The 19,414-nt window shown below is 41.6% G+C and overlaps 1 protein-coding gene across 2 annotated transcripts in view; it reads left to right on the top strand.

The window, feature by feature from the left end:
• ANXA7 (annexin A7) overlaps positions 1-19,414 on the top strand; it is a 149,236-nt gene that overhangs the window by 119,652 nt on the left and 10,170 nt on the right. For both annotated transcript variants that reach the window (XM_030203473.1, XM_030203474.1), the window contains exons 11-12: positions 857-932; positions 10,722-10,834. In XM_030203473.1, coding sequence (XP_030059333.1) covers positions 857-932; positions 10,722-10,834 — 189 coding nt within the window. The remainder of the gene's footprint in view (positions 1-856; positions 933-10,721; positions 10,835-19,414) is intronic.

The following is a 19,414-nucleotide window of genomic DNA, read 5'->3' as shown; positions in this document are numbered from 1 at the left end:
GTTTTTCAAAATGGTGTCCGAGACTCCCTGCCAGCTCCCCCCCCCCCCCCCCGGGTGCAGCCCGCTGACCCCCCCCCCCCCCGACCCAGTGCCTACCCTCCTCCGTCCAACCAGCTCCCTACCTTTAAAAAAATATCGGAATCCGAGGCGAGGCGCAGCGCCTCGCGCCTGCACGTAAAAGAAATGTGGACCGTCTCATCGGGCCTTCCCTCGCTCTATTTGTCCCGCCCTCCGCTGACGCAACTTCCTATTTCCGCAAGGGCGGGACAGACAGAGCGAGAGAAGGTCCGATGAGACGGTTCACATTTCTTTTACATGCAGGCGTGAGGCGCTGCGCCTCGCCTCAGATTCCGATATTTTTTTTAAAGGTAGGGAGCTGGTTGCATGGAAGAGGGTAGGCACTGGGTCGGGAGGGGGGTGTCGATGCGCTGGGGGGGTGTCATCGTGCTAGACCCGGGGCGGGGGGTGCAACAGCGAACCGCCCCACCCCGGGTGGCAGCCCCCCTTGCTACGCCGCTGCGCTTGGCATCCGGGCAGAGCCTCTGCCCGAATGATCAGTCCGCCTCTGCACAGCACTAATATTGGAAACTTAATTTGTATGTCTGTCTCTGACCAGTTGGCAACACCAAAGACCAGTAACCAAAATTCTTGTTTTTGAACTAAAATCCCAACGGAAGCAGCAGTCATGCTCCCTGAAATGCTGTAGCATTGGAGACACAATAGGATGGGAATGGGGTGACTTTAAGGGATGAAATTTCCTACCCTAAACAGGAAAGCAAGGCCTTTCTTGATTTCTACAGTCTCTAGCATGGAATTGTCTTCAGTAGTTTGTTCATTTTTTATTCTGTATTCTCAGATTGCTAACCGTGATTTATTGAGCAGCATTGGCAGGGAATTTTCTGGATATATAGAAGATGGTTTGAAGGCTGTTGGTAAGGAGGACCTATTTGTTTACTAATTGATTGTTATCTAGGAATGTAAATGGTGCCGTAAATTATGGTGCTGTTTTTAAAAATCAGTGATAGTAGAATATTAAATGATTAGGATAAGAAAGATTAAGATAATAACAGAAGGAAGCTAGTCTGTATCAATGATAGTGGTTTACAGGGCGATGTTATCAGACTCATGAGAGCAGGCTTAAACCCACCAATGCATATAGGCTACTAAATTGCTATCATATGATTTTGATGTTAAACTATTGCTGCCTTGAACCAGCAACTTCATCTGTGAAAGGCTCTGTAAACCTGTATTATTTTTGGCTGTGTAAACCTGTATCATTTTGCCAGTTCATTGAGCTATCCAGGCCTAGAGATTAATGGCTCTTTCTCTGGAGTCACACACATTAGTCAATCGTTGCTGGTTTCCAAGGCCTCACTAATGCAACAAAAGTGCTCTAAACCCCAGACTGCCACCCAGTTAGGGTTACCATATGTCCGGATTTACCAGGACATGTCCTCTTTTTGAGGGCATGTCCGGGCAACCGGGCGGGTTTTACCAATCTGCATGTTTGTCCAGATTTCTGGATAAATGGGCAGATTGCTAGCCTCCCCTCCCCTTACTTACTAGTGCCCTGGTGGTCTAGTGACCTCTTCCGCCTTTGGGGCAGGAAAGAGCCCCCTCTTTTCTGCCCAGAGCGCTGCCCTGCATGCATCCTTCCTGTTCCTGATCCTCGGCGCCGATTCAAAATGGCCGCCGAGAGTTGAAGTGACCTCGCAAGACTTCAACTCTCGGCGGCCATTTTGAATCGGCGCCGAGGATCAGCAACAGGAAGGATGCATGCAGGGCTCTTTCCTGCCCCGAAGAGGTCACTAGACCACCAGGGCAGTAGTAAGGTAAGGGGAGGGGGGACGACGGGGTATGTGACAGGGGGGAGGGGAAAATGTGACAGGGCACAGCGAGGGTGTGACGGGGCGGCGTGAGGGTGTGAAAGGGGGCGGGGCATGTGTCCTCCTTTTGGGGGGACAAAATATGGTAACCCTACACCCAGTGAAAACCAGGGTTAGAGTTTTGACAGGATCCAGAGCAGAGCTGTTCAGTTTGTGTGCTGGAAGGACTCCTTGTAGGAGGGAAGTTAGGTTATAATTGTTCCCTTGTAATTTCAGACACCTGAGTTCTTTGGTTTCTGAAGGACAGTTACAGATTAAAGTTTTTACAAATTCTTCTAAATTGGCCACTTAAAAGGGTGTTCATGCCTTCACACCAAGGTTATAAGTCTTCCTATCAAAAGCCCAAGTATTCTAGCTTGTGTACTACAGGGCTTCTACCATGTAGACTTAGGAGATTTAAGTGCATCCCTCATGAAGAAGTTCAGAAACTGTTTTCCAGTTGTACATGGTTTTTGTCAGGCAAGCAGTATATAAATGTTTATAAATAGTTGCAATAAAAATGACTTATAAATAAACATGAAATGTAGTAAATGATGGCAAATAAAGACCTGTACGGTCCATCCAGTCTGCCCAACAAGATAAACTCATTTTACATGGTATGCGATACTTTATATGTATACTCAAATTTTGTTTCTTCTTTCCATTCTCAGGGCACAGACCATAGAAGTCTGCCCAGCACTGTTCTTGTACTAAAAGTTCTGAAGCTAACATCAAAGCCCCTTAAAATTTACATTGCATCCCATCCATATCTCTTCAGTCATGATCAGGGCACAGACCATAGAAGTCTGCCCAGCACTGGTTTTGCTTCCTAATTACTGGTGTTGCTACCCAATCTCCGTTAAGAGTCAGTGGATCCATTCCTTCTAAACAGGATTCCTTTGTGTTCATCCCACGCGTCTTTGAATTCCATTACCGTTTTCATCTCCACCACCTCCCGAGGGAGGGCATTCCATGTATCCACCACCTTTTCCGTGAAAAAATACTTCCTGACATTACTCCTGAGTCTGCCCCCCTTCAACCTCAATTCATGTCCTCCAGTTCTACCGCCTTCCCGTCTCCTGAAAAGGTTTGTTTGCGGATTAATACCTTTCAAATATTTGAACGTCTGTATCATGTCACCCCTGTTTCTCCTTTCCTCCAAGGTATACATGTTCAGGTCAGCAATCTCCATTGCATGGATCTCCGTTGCATACTGGAGTGTGTCCCTTCCTGGGCAATTTGCTGATCAAGGGAACATCTTACATAGTAAATGACAGCAGAAAAAGACCTGCACAGTCCATCCAGTCCGCCCAACAAGACAAACTCACATATGCTACTCCGCGTGTACACCCCACCCCGATCTGCACCTGTCCCCTTCAGGGCACAGACCGCGCAAGTCTGCCCAGCACCATCCCCGCCTCCCGCCACCGGCTCTGCCACCCAATCCCAGCCAAGCTCCCTAGGATCCATTCCTTCTGAACAGGATTCCTTTATGTTTATCCCACGCGTGTTTGAATTCTGTTACCGTTTTCATTTCCACCACCTCCCGCGGGAGGGCATTCCAAGCATCCACTACTCTCTCCGTGAAAAAATACTTCCTGACATTTTTCTTGAGTCTGCCCCCCTTCAATCTCATTTCATGTCCTCTTGTTCTACCGCCTTCGCACCTCCGGAAAAAGTTCGTTTGCGGATTAATACTTTTCAAATATTTGAAAGTCTGTATCATATCACCCCTGTTTCTCCTTTCTTCCAGAGTATACATGTTCAGGTCATCAAGTCTCTTGGGCGGGGGAACTAAAGTATATACAGACCACCATTCAGGTGTGACAATTTGGAGGGGGGGTGTCGTCATCATCTTCTCTAAGATGGTTCTGAATAGGACACGCAAATCAGATTTCAAAGAGGCTCTAAGCCAAACACTACCTCACTGACAGCACAGGATATTTCGGTGGTTCAAAGGGCAGTTTTTAAACTAAGACAGTTGCGTTTGGTTCACTCCTACTTTCACCAGCAACATTTTAGAGTGTTGGTCCAAGCTATGGTATTATCTTTACTGGACTATTTTAACTCTTTAAATACTGATATATCAGGAAAACTCATGAAAAAATTGTGGCTGGTGCAGAATACCTCTGCAAAATTGATTTAGCAAAAGTCAAGATTTGATCATGTGACTCCCTTGTTTTTGGACCTACATTGGCTTCTGTTAGAATTGAGGATTAAATTTAAGATATGTTGCTTGGTGTTTAAAACTGTGTATGGGAATATACCTGATGATTTTCCTTTGTTAAGTAATATTTTGGGAGGGCAGACTAGGACTCAAAAAAACGAGCAGCTATTGTTATTCTTTCCTTCTGACCTCATTTGCAACTCTCTTTAACTAGTCCCTTATTTTCTTACTCCTGTTACTCTATCTTATCTATCTATATGTTCCATCTTTGCTTACACCCTATGCTGTCTATTAAGATGTTCTATTCCATATTGTGTTGACATTGTAATGTAGCATAATATGCCACACTTTGTATTGTTGTTTGAACATTTTTACTGCTGTAATTGTCTATTGCTTATGTTTGACTTATTCTTGCCGTACACCGCCTTGAGTGAATTCCTTCAAAAAGGCGGGAAATAAATCCTAATAAATAAATAATTGGCATTAACAACCAATTACTGGCTACAATTGACTCTAATTAGCAGTTAGGCACATAACTGCCCTTAGTTGGGATTTTACAAATTGTGCATGCAAAATCCGTAATACGCAGCTGCAAGGGGGATGTGGAACTAGGAGGGGCATGAGTGAGTCAGGGGCATGCCTAGCACTTATGTGCACAGGTTATAGAATACCATCAGTTATGCACCTAACTGATAGCAGTTAGGCATGAGTATTACACCAGTCATCGTGCTAGTGTATATGCTTATGCCTAAAGTTAAGCACGTAACTTAGGACTTACCCTAGTATTCTATAATGTTTAATAGCACGTGATGTACTGCCTTTCAATTTTAGCAATCAAAGCAGTTCACAAACCGTAAAATATATTAGAGAAAGGAACTGCAATATTAATGGAGGGCAAAGAGAAAGAGCAGGAAGAAAGAAGAAATGCAGGAGTTCAAAGAACGTTCCCATGCTGGTCAGTAACCCAGAGTGCCTTATAATACCGGGAGAAAGGCCAATGTGAAAAGATGTGTCTTCAGGGAGGATCCGAATTTTGGGTAGGATTGTTCTGTCTGAATAGCAATGGGCACCGAGTTCCAGAGGAAAGGGGCATGGCAAAAAAGGGCTGAATGGCACGTGGATTCTAAGCAGGAACAGTAGCTAGGCGGGATAGACAGGCAACAGATGGAGGCAGAATGGAGGGGGTGATAAGAGATGAAAGATAGGAAGGGGTACTTGAATGTAAGACTTTTTGCGCTAGTGTCAAGGTTTTATGTTGAACGTGGAACAAGATAGGAAGCCAGTGATGATAAGCCAGGAGGAGGGTGACTTGGTCATATTTCTACAGCATCATCTATTCAGGTCTTTCCATTTCTTCTGTTAAAAGACTACAGACAATACAGAATACCTCCATAAGAATCCTCACTTGCGTTCATCGATATAGTAACATAGTTACTATATCGATGAACGCAAGTGAGGATTCTTATGGAGGTATTCTGTATTGTCTGTAGTCTTTTAACAGAAGAAATGGAAAGACCTGAATAGATGATGCTGTAGAAATCAAGGCGTGATGCTACAAGGCATAAAGAAAAATGGCACAGGTAGTGTCATCTATACAATGGTGTAAGGAACAGATTCGAGAAAGGGAAGAAAAGCACAATCTTACAACTGAGGAAATATGGGTGTGAAATGAGAGCAGTGGTTCTAAGATCACTCCAAGGTATTTCATGGGGTCTACTACGGTTATTGCACAGCCCCGTAATGAGGGGACTATGGTAGGATTGAAAGGATGGCCTGTAACCCAAAGTGCTACAGTTTTTGATGGATTAAGGTTAATTTACTGGAAGAGAGCCAATCATCTATGGCATATAAGCATTTTTTTGAGGCCCTGCAAGTCAGGAGCAGAAGGATCTTGAGTAAAGACCAGCAGGATGTTGTCAGCGTACTTGAAAAATGTAATAGAAAATGTTTGGATTGAGAATGCTAGGGGGCTAAGGAATAAGTTAAAAAGGAGAGGAGAAAGCACCAAGCCATGAGGAACACCAGATGTGAGAGAGCTAAGCCTCGATGTGGAGGAGGGGAACAAAACCTGAAAAGAGTGGCTTCTAAGAGAGAATGAAAACCATTGAAGGACTATACTGAAAAAGCCAAAAAAGGACAGCCAAAAAAGAAATAAAGTGGTTCACAAGGTCAAAGGCAGCTGTAAGATTGAGTGAAATTAACAAGGCACCACAGCCTTGGTCAAATGCCGAATGGAGGTCATTCATTAAGGAGGTTATAATAGTCTCTGTAGAATGGCCAGGGTGAACACCAGATTGGTACAGATAAGAGTAGGTTAGAAGATTCAGCAATTACGCATGTAATTACCAATATAGAAGTCACAGTGTGCATCATCTTGGCGCCCCATAGCTCCTAGGAACCATGTAGCAGTTTGTTTAAAAATTTGAGGTTTTGTTTCTATATTATTCTCAACATCATCCAAACACTTTTCTCTTTAAATGTAATATTGTGTAAGCTTCTTTATCATGTTAGAATATACCTGTTGGGCATTTTTTTAACACAGAGAGACTTTCACTTGAGTGTATTTCAGCCCATAACAATGCATACATGTTACTGAGAAAGGGTAGAGTTAATGGCTCTTGAAGTAGAGAAACCTCTTTCACAAATTCTTATTGACTTCTTATGAAGGACAGGGTCTACCAGAATTTATTAGCCAAACAAATAGCATGATAACGCTTATTCACCAGCTTCATTTCTGTCTCTTGACTAGTCTCTTCTATGCTCACAGGCCTTTCACTTGACTTTGTATTTATTCAATGTTGACATTTTTAATCTGGCCCAAATTGTGGCAAATAAAATATGATAATTCCAAATTCTGAACAGTAGCACATCCATAACATATGAACAAGTGTTTACTCAGTTCTTCTTGTGCTTGTGGTAGAACCCATGATACTATATCCAGGAAGTTTCTATGGTCCAGACATACAAAATCAGTTCAAAATCTAAATACATGCTTATAGAAACAGTGTCAAGAGTGGTATTGTGGACACCAGTCCTATGGGATATTATTGCATCTATAGTTCTCATCTCCTGTGGACTCACGGGGCATGCTTTTATTTTTCCTGATCCATTTTGCTGGCATTATGGCCTGCACTTCAAGTTCAGTCTTTATCACTTTGGAACTTGTAAATTCATGAATGAAATATTTTTTTAAAAAGAGCTCAATAGTGTTGTGTTTTGATGAACATTCTGCAGGTGCAGAGAAAGATTGTAGCGCTACGAACCGGGTATTACTACACAATAACTGATACCCTCCAATTTCACTTAATTTGTGTGATCATTTCTTTTTTATGCATATGCCTTGTAGCGCTATAGAAATGATAAGTAGTTGTAGTAGTAGTTTTTCATAGAGGAAATATACTTTTGTCAGTATTTAGTTTGCCACCTTTCAGGATTTCATATCTAGTACAATTGTGGAGCAAACAGGAGGGAACTGTGAAGGAAGGTTTGAGAGGAGGGGCAGACCCCATGGGGGAGTTGCAAGAGAGCTAGGTGCTGCACCATGTGGGGGAGGCAGAAGAAAGGCACTGCATCCTGCAGCATATATAAGAAATATTACCCCTATGCTGACTTTCTTTCTGTTCCCCTTACTGAAATCAGAGACATAAGATTGCCAGAGAGAAGGGAGTCAGGCACTGGTCTAAAATCTGGGACATCTGTTAACCTTATGCTATCAGCTGTCTCCAGTATTTCAGCCCTTTGTTCCTCAGCATTTGTAGACGTCCTCATCCATTTTCGAGTGTATCTTCAAGTTGTACTGTATGGGGGTATATGCTAAAATCTAATCCATCTGTGCTTTAAACAGAGAATCCCATACTTCTAACTTGTATTCCATAATGAAGCCCCCCCCCCCCTCGGCTTATACAGTCTAAATTCCTAGTTGTCCAGAGTAATGAGCCTAGCAATACTTCCCACACCCAGAGTTTGCTTCATATGCACCTAGGGTCTTCCATTCGACAGCTGATCTCTGCTGGCAAGCCTGATAATATTGCAAAATGTTTTGTACAGCCATCCCACCTTTTCGTCTGTGCTTCAAAAGATCTGTTCTGGTCAATTTATTGGATTTTCCCTTCCATATCAACTAGGAAATCTTTATTTGTACGTCCTGCTGTTCATTGTTTTACTTGTATATTTATAAAATGGCTGCTCCTTTAGCACATGCAGGCAGATATATGTGAGCTTGTGCACATCCTTACATATATTTTACAAAAGACTCCACGTTTGGCAGAGCCTTTGTAAAATACCTCTAGAATTGAGCACATCCCGACCTGGATGTTTCAATTCCAATCTCAACATTCTATGTAAAATGGGCCTTCACATTAATCTAATATAGGATTAATTGTCTCTTTATTTTTTTCATATGCAAATAAAAAAACAATTGTAGTTATTCCCCTGCATATTCATTGAAATACCCAACACGGCTTCATGTTTTGTCCCTGGTATGGGAGACGTTTTAGAGTGACGGACCAGTGGTGCCAGTGCAAAATGAAACACAAAACCAGGTCAGGTCAGTTTCAAGGAATACTCGGGAGTAATTTTAATTGTTTTTATGTGCAGATGAAAAAGTTTAGAAAAATATTGAGTGGGTCTAATTGGAACTGAATAAACTATGGACTAAGTGCTGGAAACAGTGAGGTAAATGCAGCATTACAACTTAATTTCCAAGGATCATATAATAGATTTACTTAATGTGTTAGGTTAGTTATTGTGAGAGACCAGCTCCATGGAGTTGAAAATTAATTAAGTGAAATTTTATATAGCCTGGATTCAGTGTTGACCAAACAGATGAGGCTAATAAGGATCAAACAGCAGGGCAAAGCATTGTGGTCAGTCTAGGAAAAGCACGAAGAATAGAGAATGTACAGCAACGCTTATCAAAGTTTCTGTGGTCATGACCAATTTGCACAGCCACAAAAAACATAGGTCAGTGGTGTCATATGGAGGGCCCGCCCAGGTTGCAACCCCATTTTGGAAAACCTATGTAACATTTTGCTACAGCTTAAAAATTATTAGGTAGATATTTAGCAGGCCAGTGACTGCATAAAAAGATACAGATATCTTTATGCTTACTTTCAGCTACACTATAAGGGTAATTTTGTAACAGGTCACCTGGGTTATAGGTACAGTTAGGTGCCTTTTTGGAGCTATTTTATGAAGATATTTAGACTTCTGTTTCTTTTACTGTCTCACAAAATTAGCACAATAGTGGCTACGCTTCACTCATGTACATTTACATCTGCTCGAGAGCTGGTGTGAATGTTCACTGCTTTATTGTGTCCACAATTTTTGCAGCTTATTGGGTAATCAATATGTCTTTTATAAATTAGGCTTAAAATAGGCCACTACTTGGCTTCCCAACCTAGGCAAAATTACTCTCCACGTTTGTAAGTGTAACACTGAATTTGATGGCATAACTTTGCATGGATGATAGCCTGCTATTTTTGTAGTCTGGCATATATTTATAAGTGATATGGATGATAATTTAATTTTACCACATTTCCCCCTAAAACTTTCTAATGCTTCCTGCTATATGCAGATAACTGTTGGCCATATAACAACTTCAGAGACGTCAGGGGTGGCCCATCCAAAAGAGTGAGGTTGAAGGTCAGTGAGTGAGGTTTTCTAATGGTGCATCCAGGGCACAAATTTGGAAAGATCTGTATGTTGTTTTACTTTGCCAATTAAAGAAGCACCACAAAATGATTATTCAGCTTGCTTTGGTTTGTAATCCACCAGTCTCATATGAAAAATGGATGCCGAATACATAGAGAAACCTGTGAATTGGTACAAAAAATTCTTCCCCTCCCAGAAACATCCCCTCCTACCTCTCATCCTACAAGCCCATGTAGCAAATGCTGCTGAAGCAGTGGGGCAATAGTTGAGAGACCATAGGCATAGAAGGTAAAAGTCTGGCATCTTCCCTCTCCTCCCTCCCCTTCTATGGTCCAGCATCTCTCTTTCCCCCCCCCCCCAAACTTATCTTTACCATGAGTGGTTGCCAGTAGCAGCAATTAGCTCATGTTGTCTCTGGCCAGCCCCAGAGCCTTCCCTCTGCTGCTTCCCAACTTGCAAAAAAAAAAAGAAAGTTGAGTCAGAGGGGATGGGACATGGCAGCAGGAAGGTTTCAGGGCCAGCAGGAGGCAACCTGTATTAATAGTTACCACTGCTGGCGACCACCAGCAGTAACAATAAGTTTGAAGGTGGACTAGCAGTGGGGGGGGGGGGGGGTAGGTTGACAGGAAGAAATGCTGGAGCATGGAAAGCAGCAATGCTGGGACCGCTGGGAGGGAGGACTGCCTAAGAAGAAGGGTGCTCAACATTTGAGGGCAGCCTAATGCATGTTACTTGGTATCTCTGCAACTTACATTGCCAAAAGTTGTGTTCTTTGAAGAAGAAAATAAAAAAGAAGCCCTTTTGCAGCCAGCAGCCAGTGCCGCATAATGCTTTTGATTATCATCATCTGTGTGACTAGATTAGAAGTACAGTGGAGGAAGTACAGCAGGAAGTTTATTTTGTTAGAACTGAATAGCAGATTGGCACCTCAAGGGAGAGGAATGGAAGTGACAGGTTTTCTTGTTGTCAGTCTGGTGGGTTTCAGTGTCTGTGAACAGATCCTATAACACGTTCCTTCTGTTTCTTTTCTTAAACAGTACAGTGTGCTTTGAATCGTCCAGCCTTCTTAGCAGAGAGGCTTTACCATGCCATGAAAGGAGCAGGCACAGATGATTCTACCCTTGTTCGGATTATTACCACTCGCAGTGAGGTAAAGGTTTTGTACAGTCCTGGTGTATGAATGGAAATATTGTACATACAGTACCTGAGAAAAATTAAGGAAAGGCATTGATGGAAGCTTCCAGTACAGGCCTCTGTAAATTGTATTGCTCAGCATTCAGAACGCACACAAACTTGGATCTGAGGTTTCCTAAATAAGAACATAAGATGTTGCATGCCAGGTTAGAGCAAAGGTTCATTGAGCCCCAGCATCCTGTCTCTGACATTGGTCATTCCAGATCACATATGCTTAGCAGAATCTAAAGAGTAGATCCATTCTTTAGAGCTCACTTCCAAAGATACATTGTGGTTTTCCCATGTTTATCTGATGAATAAGGATTTACAGACTTTCCCTCCAGGAACTTGTCTAAACCCTGTTTAAATCCAGCTATGGTAGATGCCTTCACTGCACCCTCTGGCAACACATTCCACAGCTTGAGTGTACTTCACATGAAAAAATACTTTCTCCAATTTGTCTTAGTCTGCTACCTATTAGTTTCATAGAACGTTCCTAGGCTAGTGCTGTTTGAAGATGTAAATAATCATTCCCTATTTACCTCAACTCCATTCGTGACTTTAGGTCTCTTTAGCTTGAAAAAGTGGGGATATGATAAAAACTGTTTGGCCTTTCTTCATAAAGAGGCCATTCCATCTTTATTTAATCAGTTGTATAATTTATAGGCATTACAAATTTTAGTTAAACACAACTTAACAAAACAAAATAAGTATGTCCCTTTAAAGAATAAACTCAAGAAAGAAGGGGAAACATTTCATTGCCAAAGAGTTAAAGGTAGTGTTAAAGAAAACCAGAAATGGGCAGTCTACCTAAAGCAGGGGTGGGCAACTACAGTCCTCGAGGGCCACAATGTAGTCGGGATTTCAGATTCCCATAATGAATATGTATGAGATCTATTTGTATACAGTGGAAGTAGTACATGCAAACCAATCTCATGCTTATTCATTGTGGAAATTTTGAAAACCCAACTAGATTGTGGCACTTGAGGACCATGGTTGCCCCCTGACAAAAGATGTTCCTTAATTAAGCAAAACTGCACTAAAAGACCACCATGACTACCAAAAAGGAAACCCTGTGTTTTCAAGGTATCCAGGAAGAACTTCACCTGAGAGGGTTAAATATCTATCTATCTATAATGCATCAACAAGTATTAATTTAAATATTTAAATCAGGAGTTCTCAACCCGGTCCTCGGGACACACATAGCAAGTCAGGTTTTCAGGATATCCACAGTGAATATGCATTAGATAGATCTGCATACAATGGAGGCAGTGCATACGGATCTATCTCATGCCTGCCATCTCACCTTTGCTGGGCAGAGGTCTGGTAAGCCTGAACATCTTTTCATGTTCTAATATGGGTTCTACAGCCTATGGCCTGAATTCATCAGAAACCAGCTCTCTACAATGGAATACTACTGCTTGGCATAGCTGTGATGACTTCATCCAAGAACATGTTGTTTACTGCAAACTAGCCTCCAGTTATCTCCTCGGAAGCATGGAGGAGCTTCTTCACAGAGACAAAGTCTCCAGGAGTATATGTGAAGCAAGACAGAGTTTGCTACCATCTGACTTGTGACTGATAAGAGTTTCTTTGCTAATCACAAGGCCTCTCATCATGACCGTGAATTCTGCTGGACAGAAGTACACAGTTTGTGATTGGTCTATAGGTATCACCTGAGCAAGAGGGATGCCAATGTTGGACAGAAGAAAGAAGATCAGAAGAAAAGAAGATTGGTCTGGGATATCATCTCTCTCAGAGGTGCTAGAGAGACTGATTTCCCAAAACACCAGTGAACTGAATTCCTTGTGATAAAAGCTGCCAAGGTCAGTTCTGCTGCAGCTCTGTAGCTTCCCAAAAGACAGTGAATCAGGGCACAGAGCAAAGACCTTGGATTTTATTCCTGGACTGGGATAGACTCACAGAAAATTCTGCTAGATTCTCAACGGAAAAATCTGATTCTTCATCACACCGGACGTCTGCAAACTACGGACTGCAGGGTGAGAGAAGTGGAATTTTATACCTATAGTTCAGGTTATAGTTAGTCAATGGTTTTTGTCTGTGAAGGACTAGTTTGTCCCAGGATTTGTGGTCAGTAGTCTAACTCGCTGCTAAATGTGTAATCTTCTCAGGATATATATTATAGTTGTGTAATCACTCATACATATAGTTTTATATATGTTTTCATATATCTCTTTGGTAACAATTAGTATATTTGTTTTGTAGGAGTGGCCTAGTAGTTAGGATGGTGGACTTTGGTCCTGGGGAACTGAGGAACTGAGTTCGATTCCCACTTCAGGCACAGGCAGCTCCTTGTGACTCCGGGCAAGTCACTTAACCCTCCATTGCCCCACGTACAAATAAGTACCTGTGTATAATATGTAAGCCGCATTGAGCCTGCCATGAGTGGGAAAGTGCAGGGTACAAATGTAACAAAAAAAAAAAAAGTACTTTTCTGTAACTTGCTTTGCATTTTGCCATAGATGCTTTTGCAATGGGTGACCATTCATAGAAGCAAAGGTTGTATAAAAGCACAAGGTTAAAGAATTGAAATTATTTAAAAAAACATATACAATTGCCTATACAGGTGTCATGTCCCCTACCTCAATGCAAGTGGTGTCCTTGGGCTGCGTAGGGTCCTGTCAACACGTACACTTGACTGGCACAGCCCTGAGCCATGTGTGTGTGATTCTTCTCTGGCTGCAGGCTCCTTGATTGCTTTGCTTCCACCCACCTGGGTCTGCTCTTCCTCTGCCTGGCTTCCCTTGCTTCTCTCTTATTGGTCTTCCGGTTCCTCCTTCCCCTGCTCTTGTCCAATGGCTGTGCCCCTTCTCCCTGCTGATGTCAGATGCCAGCACTTTATCAGCTGAGCTCTCCCTAGACTCCTTGCTTCGGCTTCTACTTTGGTAGGTGTTACATGCTCAGTAGGTGTTACTGACTCTGCCTGTACCTGGATTACTCTTGTGTCTGCTGCCTGCCTACTGACTCTGCCTGTACCTGGATTACTCTCGTGTCTGCTGCCTGTACCTGGATTACTCTTGTGTCTGTTGCCTGCCTACTGACCTTGCCTGTACCTGGATTACTCTTGTGTCTGCTGCCTGCCTACTGACTCTGCCTCTACCTGGATTACTCTCGTGTCTCCCTAGACTCCTTGCTTCGGCTTCTACTTTGGTAGGTGTTACTTGCTCAGTAGTGTGCTTCTCCTCTACTTTGTTCTTCGTTACTGACTCTGCCTGTACCTGGATTACTCTCGTGTCTGCTGCCTGCCTACTGACTCTGCCTGTACCTGGATTACTCTCGTGTCTGCTGCCTGCCTACTGACTCTGCCTGTACCTGGATTACTCTTGGGTCTGCTGCCTGCCTACTGACTCTGCCTGTACCTGGATTATTCTCGTGTCTGCTGCCTGTACCTGGATTACTCTTGTGTCTGCTGCCTGCCTACTGACCTTGCCTGTACCTGGATTACTCTTGTGTCTGCTGCCTGCCTACTGACCTTGCCTGTACCTGGATTACTCTTGTGTCTGCTGCCTGCCTACTGACTCTGCCTGTACCTGGATTACTCTCATGTCTCCCTAGACTCCTTGCTTCGGCTTCTACTTTGGTAGGTGTTACTTGCTCAGTAGTGTGCTTCTCCTCTACTTTGTTCTTCGTTACTGACTCTGCCTGTACCTGGATTACTCTCGTGTCTGCTGCCTGCCTACTGACTCTGCCTGTACCTGGATTACTCTTGTGTCTGCTGCCTGCCTACTGACTCTGCCTGTACCTGGATTATTCTTGTGTCTGCTGCCTGTACCTGGATTACTCTTGTGTCTGCTGCCCGCCTACTGACTCTGCCTGTACCTGGATTACTCTCGTGTCTCCCTAGACTCCTTGCTTCGGCTTCTACTTTGGTAGGTGTTACTTGCTCAGTAGTGTGCTTCTCCTCTGCTTTGTTCTTCGTTACTGACTCTGCCTGTACCTGGATTACTCTCGTGTCTGCTGCCTGCCTACTGACTCTGCCTGTACCTGGATTACTTTCGTGTCTGCTGCCTGCCTACTGACTCTGCCTGTACCTAGATCACTCTCTTGCCTGCTGCCTGTCTGGCCGTCACGTTCATCACCCCGCTTCCTGCTCCATCTCGTAAGCCCTGCAGGCCGCCCACACCTAGGGGCTCAACCTCTGGGGAACGGCAGTCAGCGCAGATGAAACCCGGAGTTGTCCGGTCGCCAAGCAGAACCTGGTCCGAGTACCGGGCTCAGCGCTCTACTTGGTACAAGAACTCACAGGTCTGACAAAATGAAAAATATAATATTTAAAAAATTGAAACTAAAAAAACAGATCATTATATCTATTTTTTAAACTTAATGACTGCTTAAAACGTTTTTATATACAGGTCTTATGTGTATTATTCATATATATGCAACTATGTTTTTACACAGTTTCAATTTTTTTGCTTTGTGTTTTTTGTATCATATTTGTTTTTTCTGAATGGTTATTTATTGTGAGAGAATTTGTTGTTTGTGATTATCTCATTTGCTGTGCCTCTTACTATTCAGGGTCTCCTAATGTAGGCATTAGTGCCGAAACACAGTTCCTAGTTTATCAGCAATTTTGTGAATTTATCTTTTATAATAATTGTTTACATCACACTCAATATGGGTTTAGGCCGTTGCACAGTACCAAGACTTTATTACTTTTTTTGACTTCAGAATTTAGAAATATATTGTGCAGAGAAGTCTGGCTGCTTTTATTACAGTTTGACATTTCTGCGGCATTTGATGCCATTGATCACTCTTTAATGCTTCACAGGCTTGCTGATAGTAGGGTTAAATGGTCAGTATTCTCAATGGAGAAGGGTAGTTAGTGGGGTTCCCGAGGGGTCTGTGCTGGGACCACTGGTTTTTAACATATTTATAAATGACCTAGAGATGGTATTAACTAGTGAGGTAATTAAATTTGCTAACGACACAAAGTTATTCAAAGTTGTTAAATCACAAGAGGATTGTGAAAAATTACAAGAGGACCTTACGAGACTTGGAGACTGGGCATCTAAATGGCAGATGACGTTTAATGTGAGCAAGTGCAAAGTGATGCATGTGGGAAAGAGGAACCCGAACTATAGCTACATAATGCAATGTTCCACGTTAGGAGTCACCGACCAAGAAATGGATCTAGGTGTTATTGTTGATAATACGTTGAAACCCTCTGCACAGTGTGCTGCAGCGGCTAAGAGAGCAAATAGAGTGTTAGGTATTATTAGGAAAGGAATGGAAATCAAAAGTGAGGATGTTATAATGCCTTCGTATCAGTCCATGGTTCGACCACTACTACTATACCTCGAATACTGTATTCAATTCTGGTCACTGCTGAAAAAAGATATAGTGGAATTAGAAAAGGTGCAGAGAAGGGCGAAGAAAATGTTTCCTATTGTGGATTAAAAACTGGTTAAAAGATAAAAAAACAGAGAGCAGGTTTAAATGGTCAGTATTCTCAATGAAGAATGGTAGTTAGTGGGGTTCCCCAGGGGTCAGTGCTGGGACCGCAGCTTTTTTACATATTTATAAATGACCTAGAAAAAGTGATCTAGGTGTCGTCGTCGATGATACGTTGAAACCTTCTGCTCAGTGTGCTGCTGCGGCTAAGAAAGCAAATAGAATGTTAGGTATTATTAGGAAAGGAATGGAAAACAAAAATGAGGATGTTATAATGCCTTTGTATTGCTCTATGGTGCGACCGCACCTCGAATATTGTGTTCAATTCTGGTCGCCGCATCTCAAAAAAGATATAGTGGAATTAGAAAAGGTGCAGAAGAAGGGCGACGAAAATGATAAAGGGGATGGGACAACTTCCCTATGAGGAAAGGCTAAAGTGGCTAGGGCTCTTCAGCTTGGAGAAAAGACGGCTGAGGAGAGATATGATAGAGGTCTACAAAATAATGAGTGGAGTGGAAAGGGTAAATGTGAAGTGTGTGTTTACTTTTTCCAAAAATACTAGGACTAGGGGGCATTCAATTAAGCTACAAAGTAGTAAATTTAAAACGAATCTGAGAAACTTTCTTCACTCAACATGTAATTAAACTCTGGAATTCGTTGCCAGAGAATGTGGTAAAGGCGGTTAGCTTAGCGGGGTTTAAAAAAGGTTTGGATGGCTTCCTAAAGGAAAAGTCAATAGACTATTATTAAAATGGACTTTGGGGAAAAAAGTATTTCTGGGATAAGCAGCTCTGGAACCTTTTTTAAAAATCGGCATTACATTGGCCACCCTCCAATCTTCCGGTACCACGCTCAATTTTAAGGATAAATTACATATTACTAACAATAGCTCCACAAGCTCATTTTTCAGTTCTATCAGTACTCTGGGATGAATACCATCCAGTCCAGGAGATTTGCTACTCTTCAGTTTGTAGAACTGCCCCATTACATCCTCCAGGTTTACAGAAAATTCATTAAGTTTCTCCGACTCATCAGCTTTAAATACCATTTCTGGCACCGATATCCCACCCAAATCTTCCTCGGTGAAGACCAAAGCAAAGAATTCATTTAATCTCTCCGCTACGACTTTGTCTTCCCTGATCGCCCCTTTTACTCCTCGGTCATCTAGCGGTCCAACCGATTCTTTTGCCGGCTTCCTGCTTTTAATGTACCGAAAAAAAACTTTTACTATGTGTTTTTGCCTCCAACGCAATCCCTCTTAGCCTTCCTTATCAGCGCTTTGCATTTGACTTGACATTCCTTATGCTGTTTCTTATTATTTTCAGTCGGTTCCTTCTTCAATTTTCTGAAGGATTTTCTTTTAGCTCTTAATAGCTTCCTTCACCTCACTTTTTAACCACGCCAGCTGTCATTTGGTCTTCCATTCTCCTTTTTTTATACGCGAAGTATATTTGGCCTGGTCTTCTAGGATGGTGTTTTTGAACAGCACAGAAGAAAAGTGGGAAATGGACCAATGACTCCAGGAGAATGGGAGATAGATTTAAAGAATCACTTTATTGAATGACTCGACACAGACAACTGTGTTTCGGCCAGGAGGCCTGCCTCAGGAGTCTGAAAACAATAGATATATTAAAAACATCAATTAAAATAAACGACAAATAATGTAATAAAAAGAAGAAGAACAATATATTGACAAGAAATATAGTATAAATATGAATAATACAGAATGATAAAACACCATAAATTTGTATAATCTAATATTAACAAAAAATATATAATATAAATATAAAATGTAGTCAAAAATACATATATATACACATATAATCACATGTCCATATGTGAAAACTATATAAGATATAGCCAAAAGAAGGGCAGAACATGCTTGCATGTTATATTGCACTAATGTGCACATACATAAATCTATGATTAAGACAAAGAAAGTCAGGAATATATATACACATATATCCACACATACATACATACATATATACGCATATATATATATATATATACACATACATACATACATAAGTACAAAATACATACATACACACATCCATTCGTACCTACACATATATATATATATACATATTTACATGCATATGTGTCCTTAAAACAAACTGAAAATTGAAAAATGAAAAGTTAAAGAAACATATATATATAAGTGTGCTGAGGGTATTTAAAAAATTTTTATATATATATATATATATATATGTGTATGGCCATGTACAAAGCACATTTACAGAGAGGGTATAAGACCAGTGATTGCAAAAAGTATGGAATGCAATGAGTATATAGAAATATGATGAGATCAAATGTTTCTATGGGAAAAAATATATATATATAAAAATATATATGAAAAGACCGACCTTGGTGATCCTTGTGTTCTCAAGTAAGAACTCGAGGTCGAATAGTCTGAAAAAATAGTCTGAAAAAATAAAATAGGAAAAGAAACAACATTACTCCGGCTCAGGTTGAAGCAGAAATATATTATACTGTAAAGGTATGTGCCACGGGATCTTCCGTTATGAAACGGAAAATCTAGAGCAAAAAGGTATATATGGTGTTTGGACCAGAAAAATATAAATAAATATGTCCTGAGGGCTTCATAAGTCAGGAAAAAGAGGGGAAAGAGATGTGCACGATGTTAATCCAGTAACGTAAGGCAGTAAAGTATGCACAATGTTTGCACTAACCTGTGTTGGTGATTAGAAAAAAGAGAGACTCATAAGTCAGGAAAAATAGGGGAAAGAGATGTGCACGATGTTAATCCAGTAACGTAAGGCAGTAAAGTATGCACAATGTTTGCACTAACCTGTGTTGGTGATTTGAAAAAAGAGAGGTAAAAAGGGGGCAGAAAAGTATACACAGTGTTTGCACTGCACTGTGTTGGATATTAACAGAAAAGAAAGTATACGTAGTACTACATCTGAGCAGTGTTTGTACCTTCGGTGTAAACGAAACAGCCAAATGAAAACGCAGAGTCTGTAACTATATTCAACTCTAAACTAAAAAATGAGCACAGAAAAAGGTTTACACAATAAAAATATGTGAAAAAAACTTTATACATGTATATATGTATAAAGGCATTACCATATAACACTCTGAATGTCTTCTGTAGTTATTCATATCGCTCCGAGTATCT

The sequence above is a fragment of the Microcaecilia unicolor genome, chromosome 5, assembly GCF_901765095.1.
Source record: "Microcaecilia unicolor chromosome 5, aMicUni1.1, whole genome shotgun sequence".
NCBI classification, from domain to species: Eukaryota; Metazoa; Chordata; class Amphibia; order Gymnophiona; family Siphonopidae; genus Microcaecilia; species Microcaecilia unicolor.
Note: the sequence above shows the minus strand (reverse complement) of the source record. Positions and strands in the feature narration are given on the sequence as shown.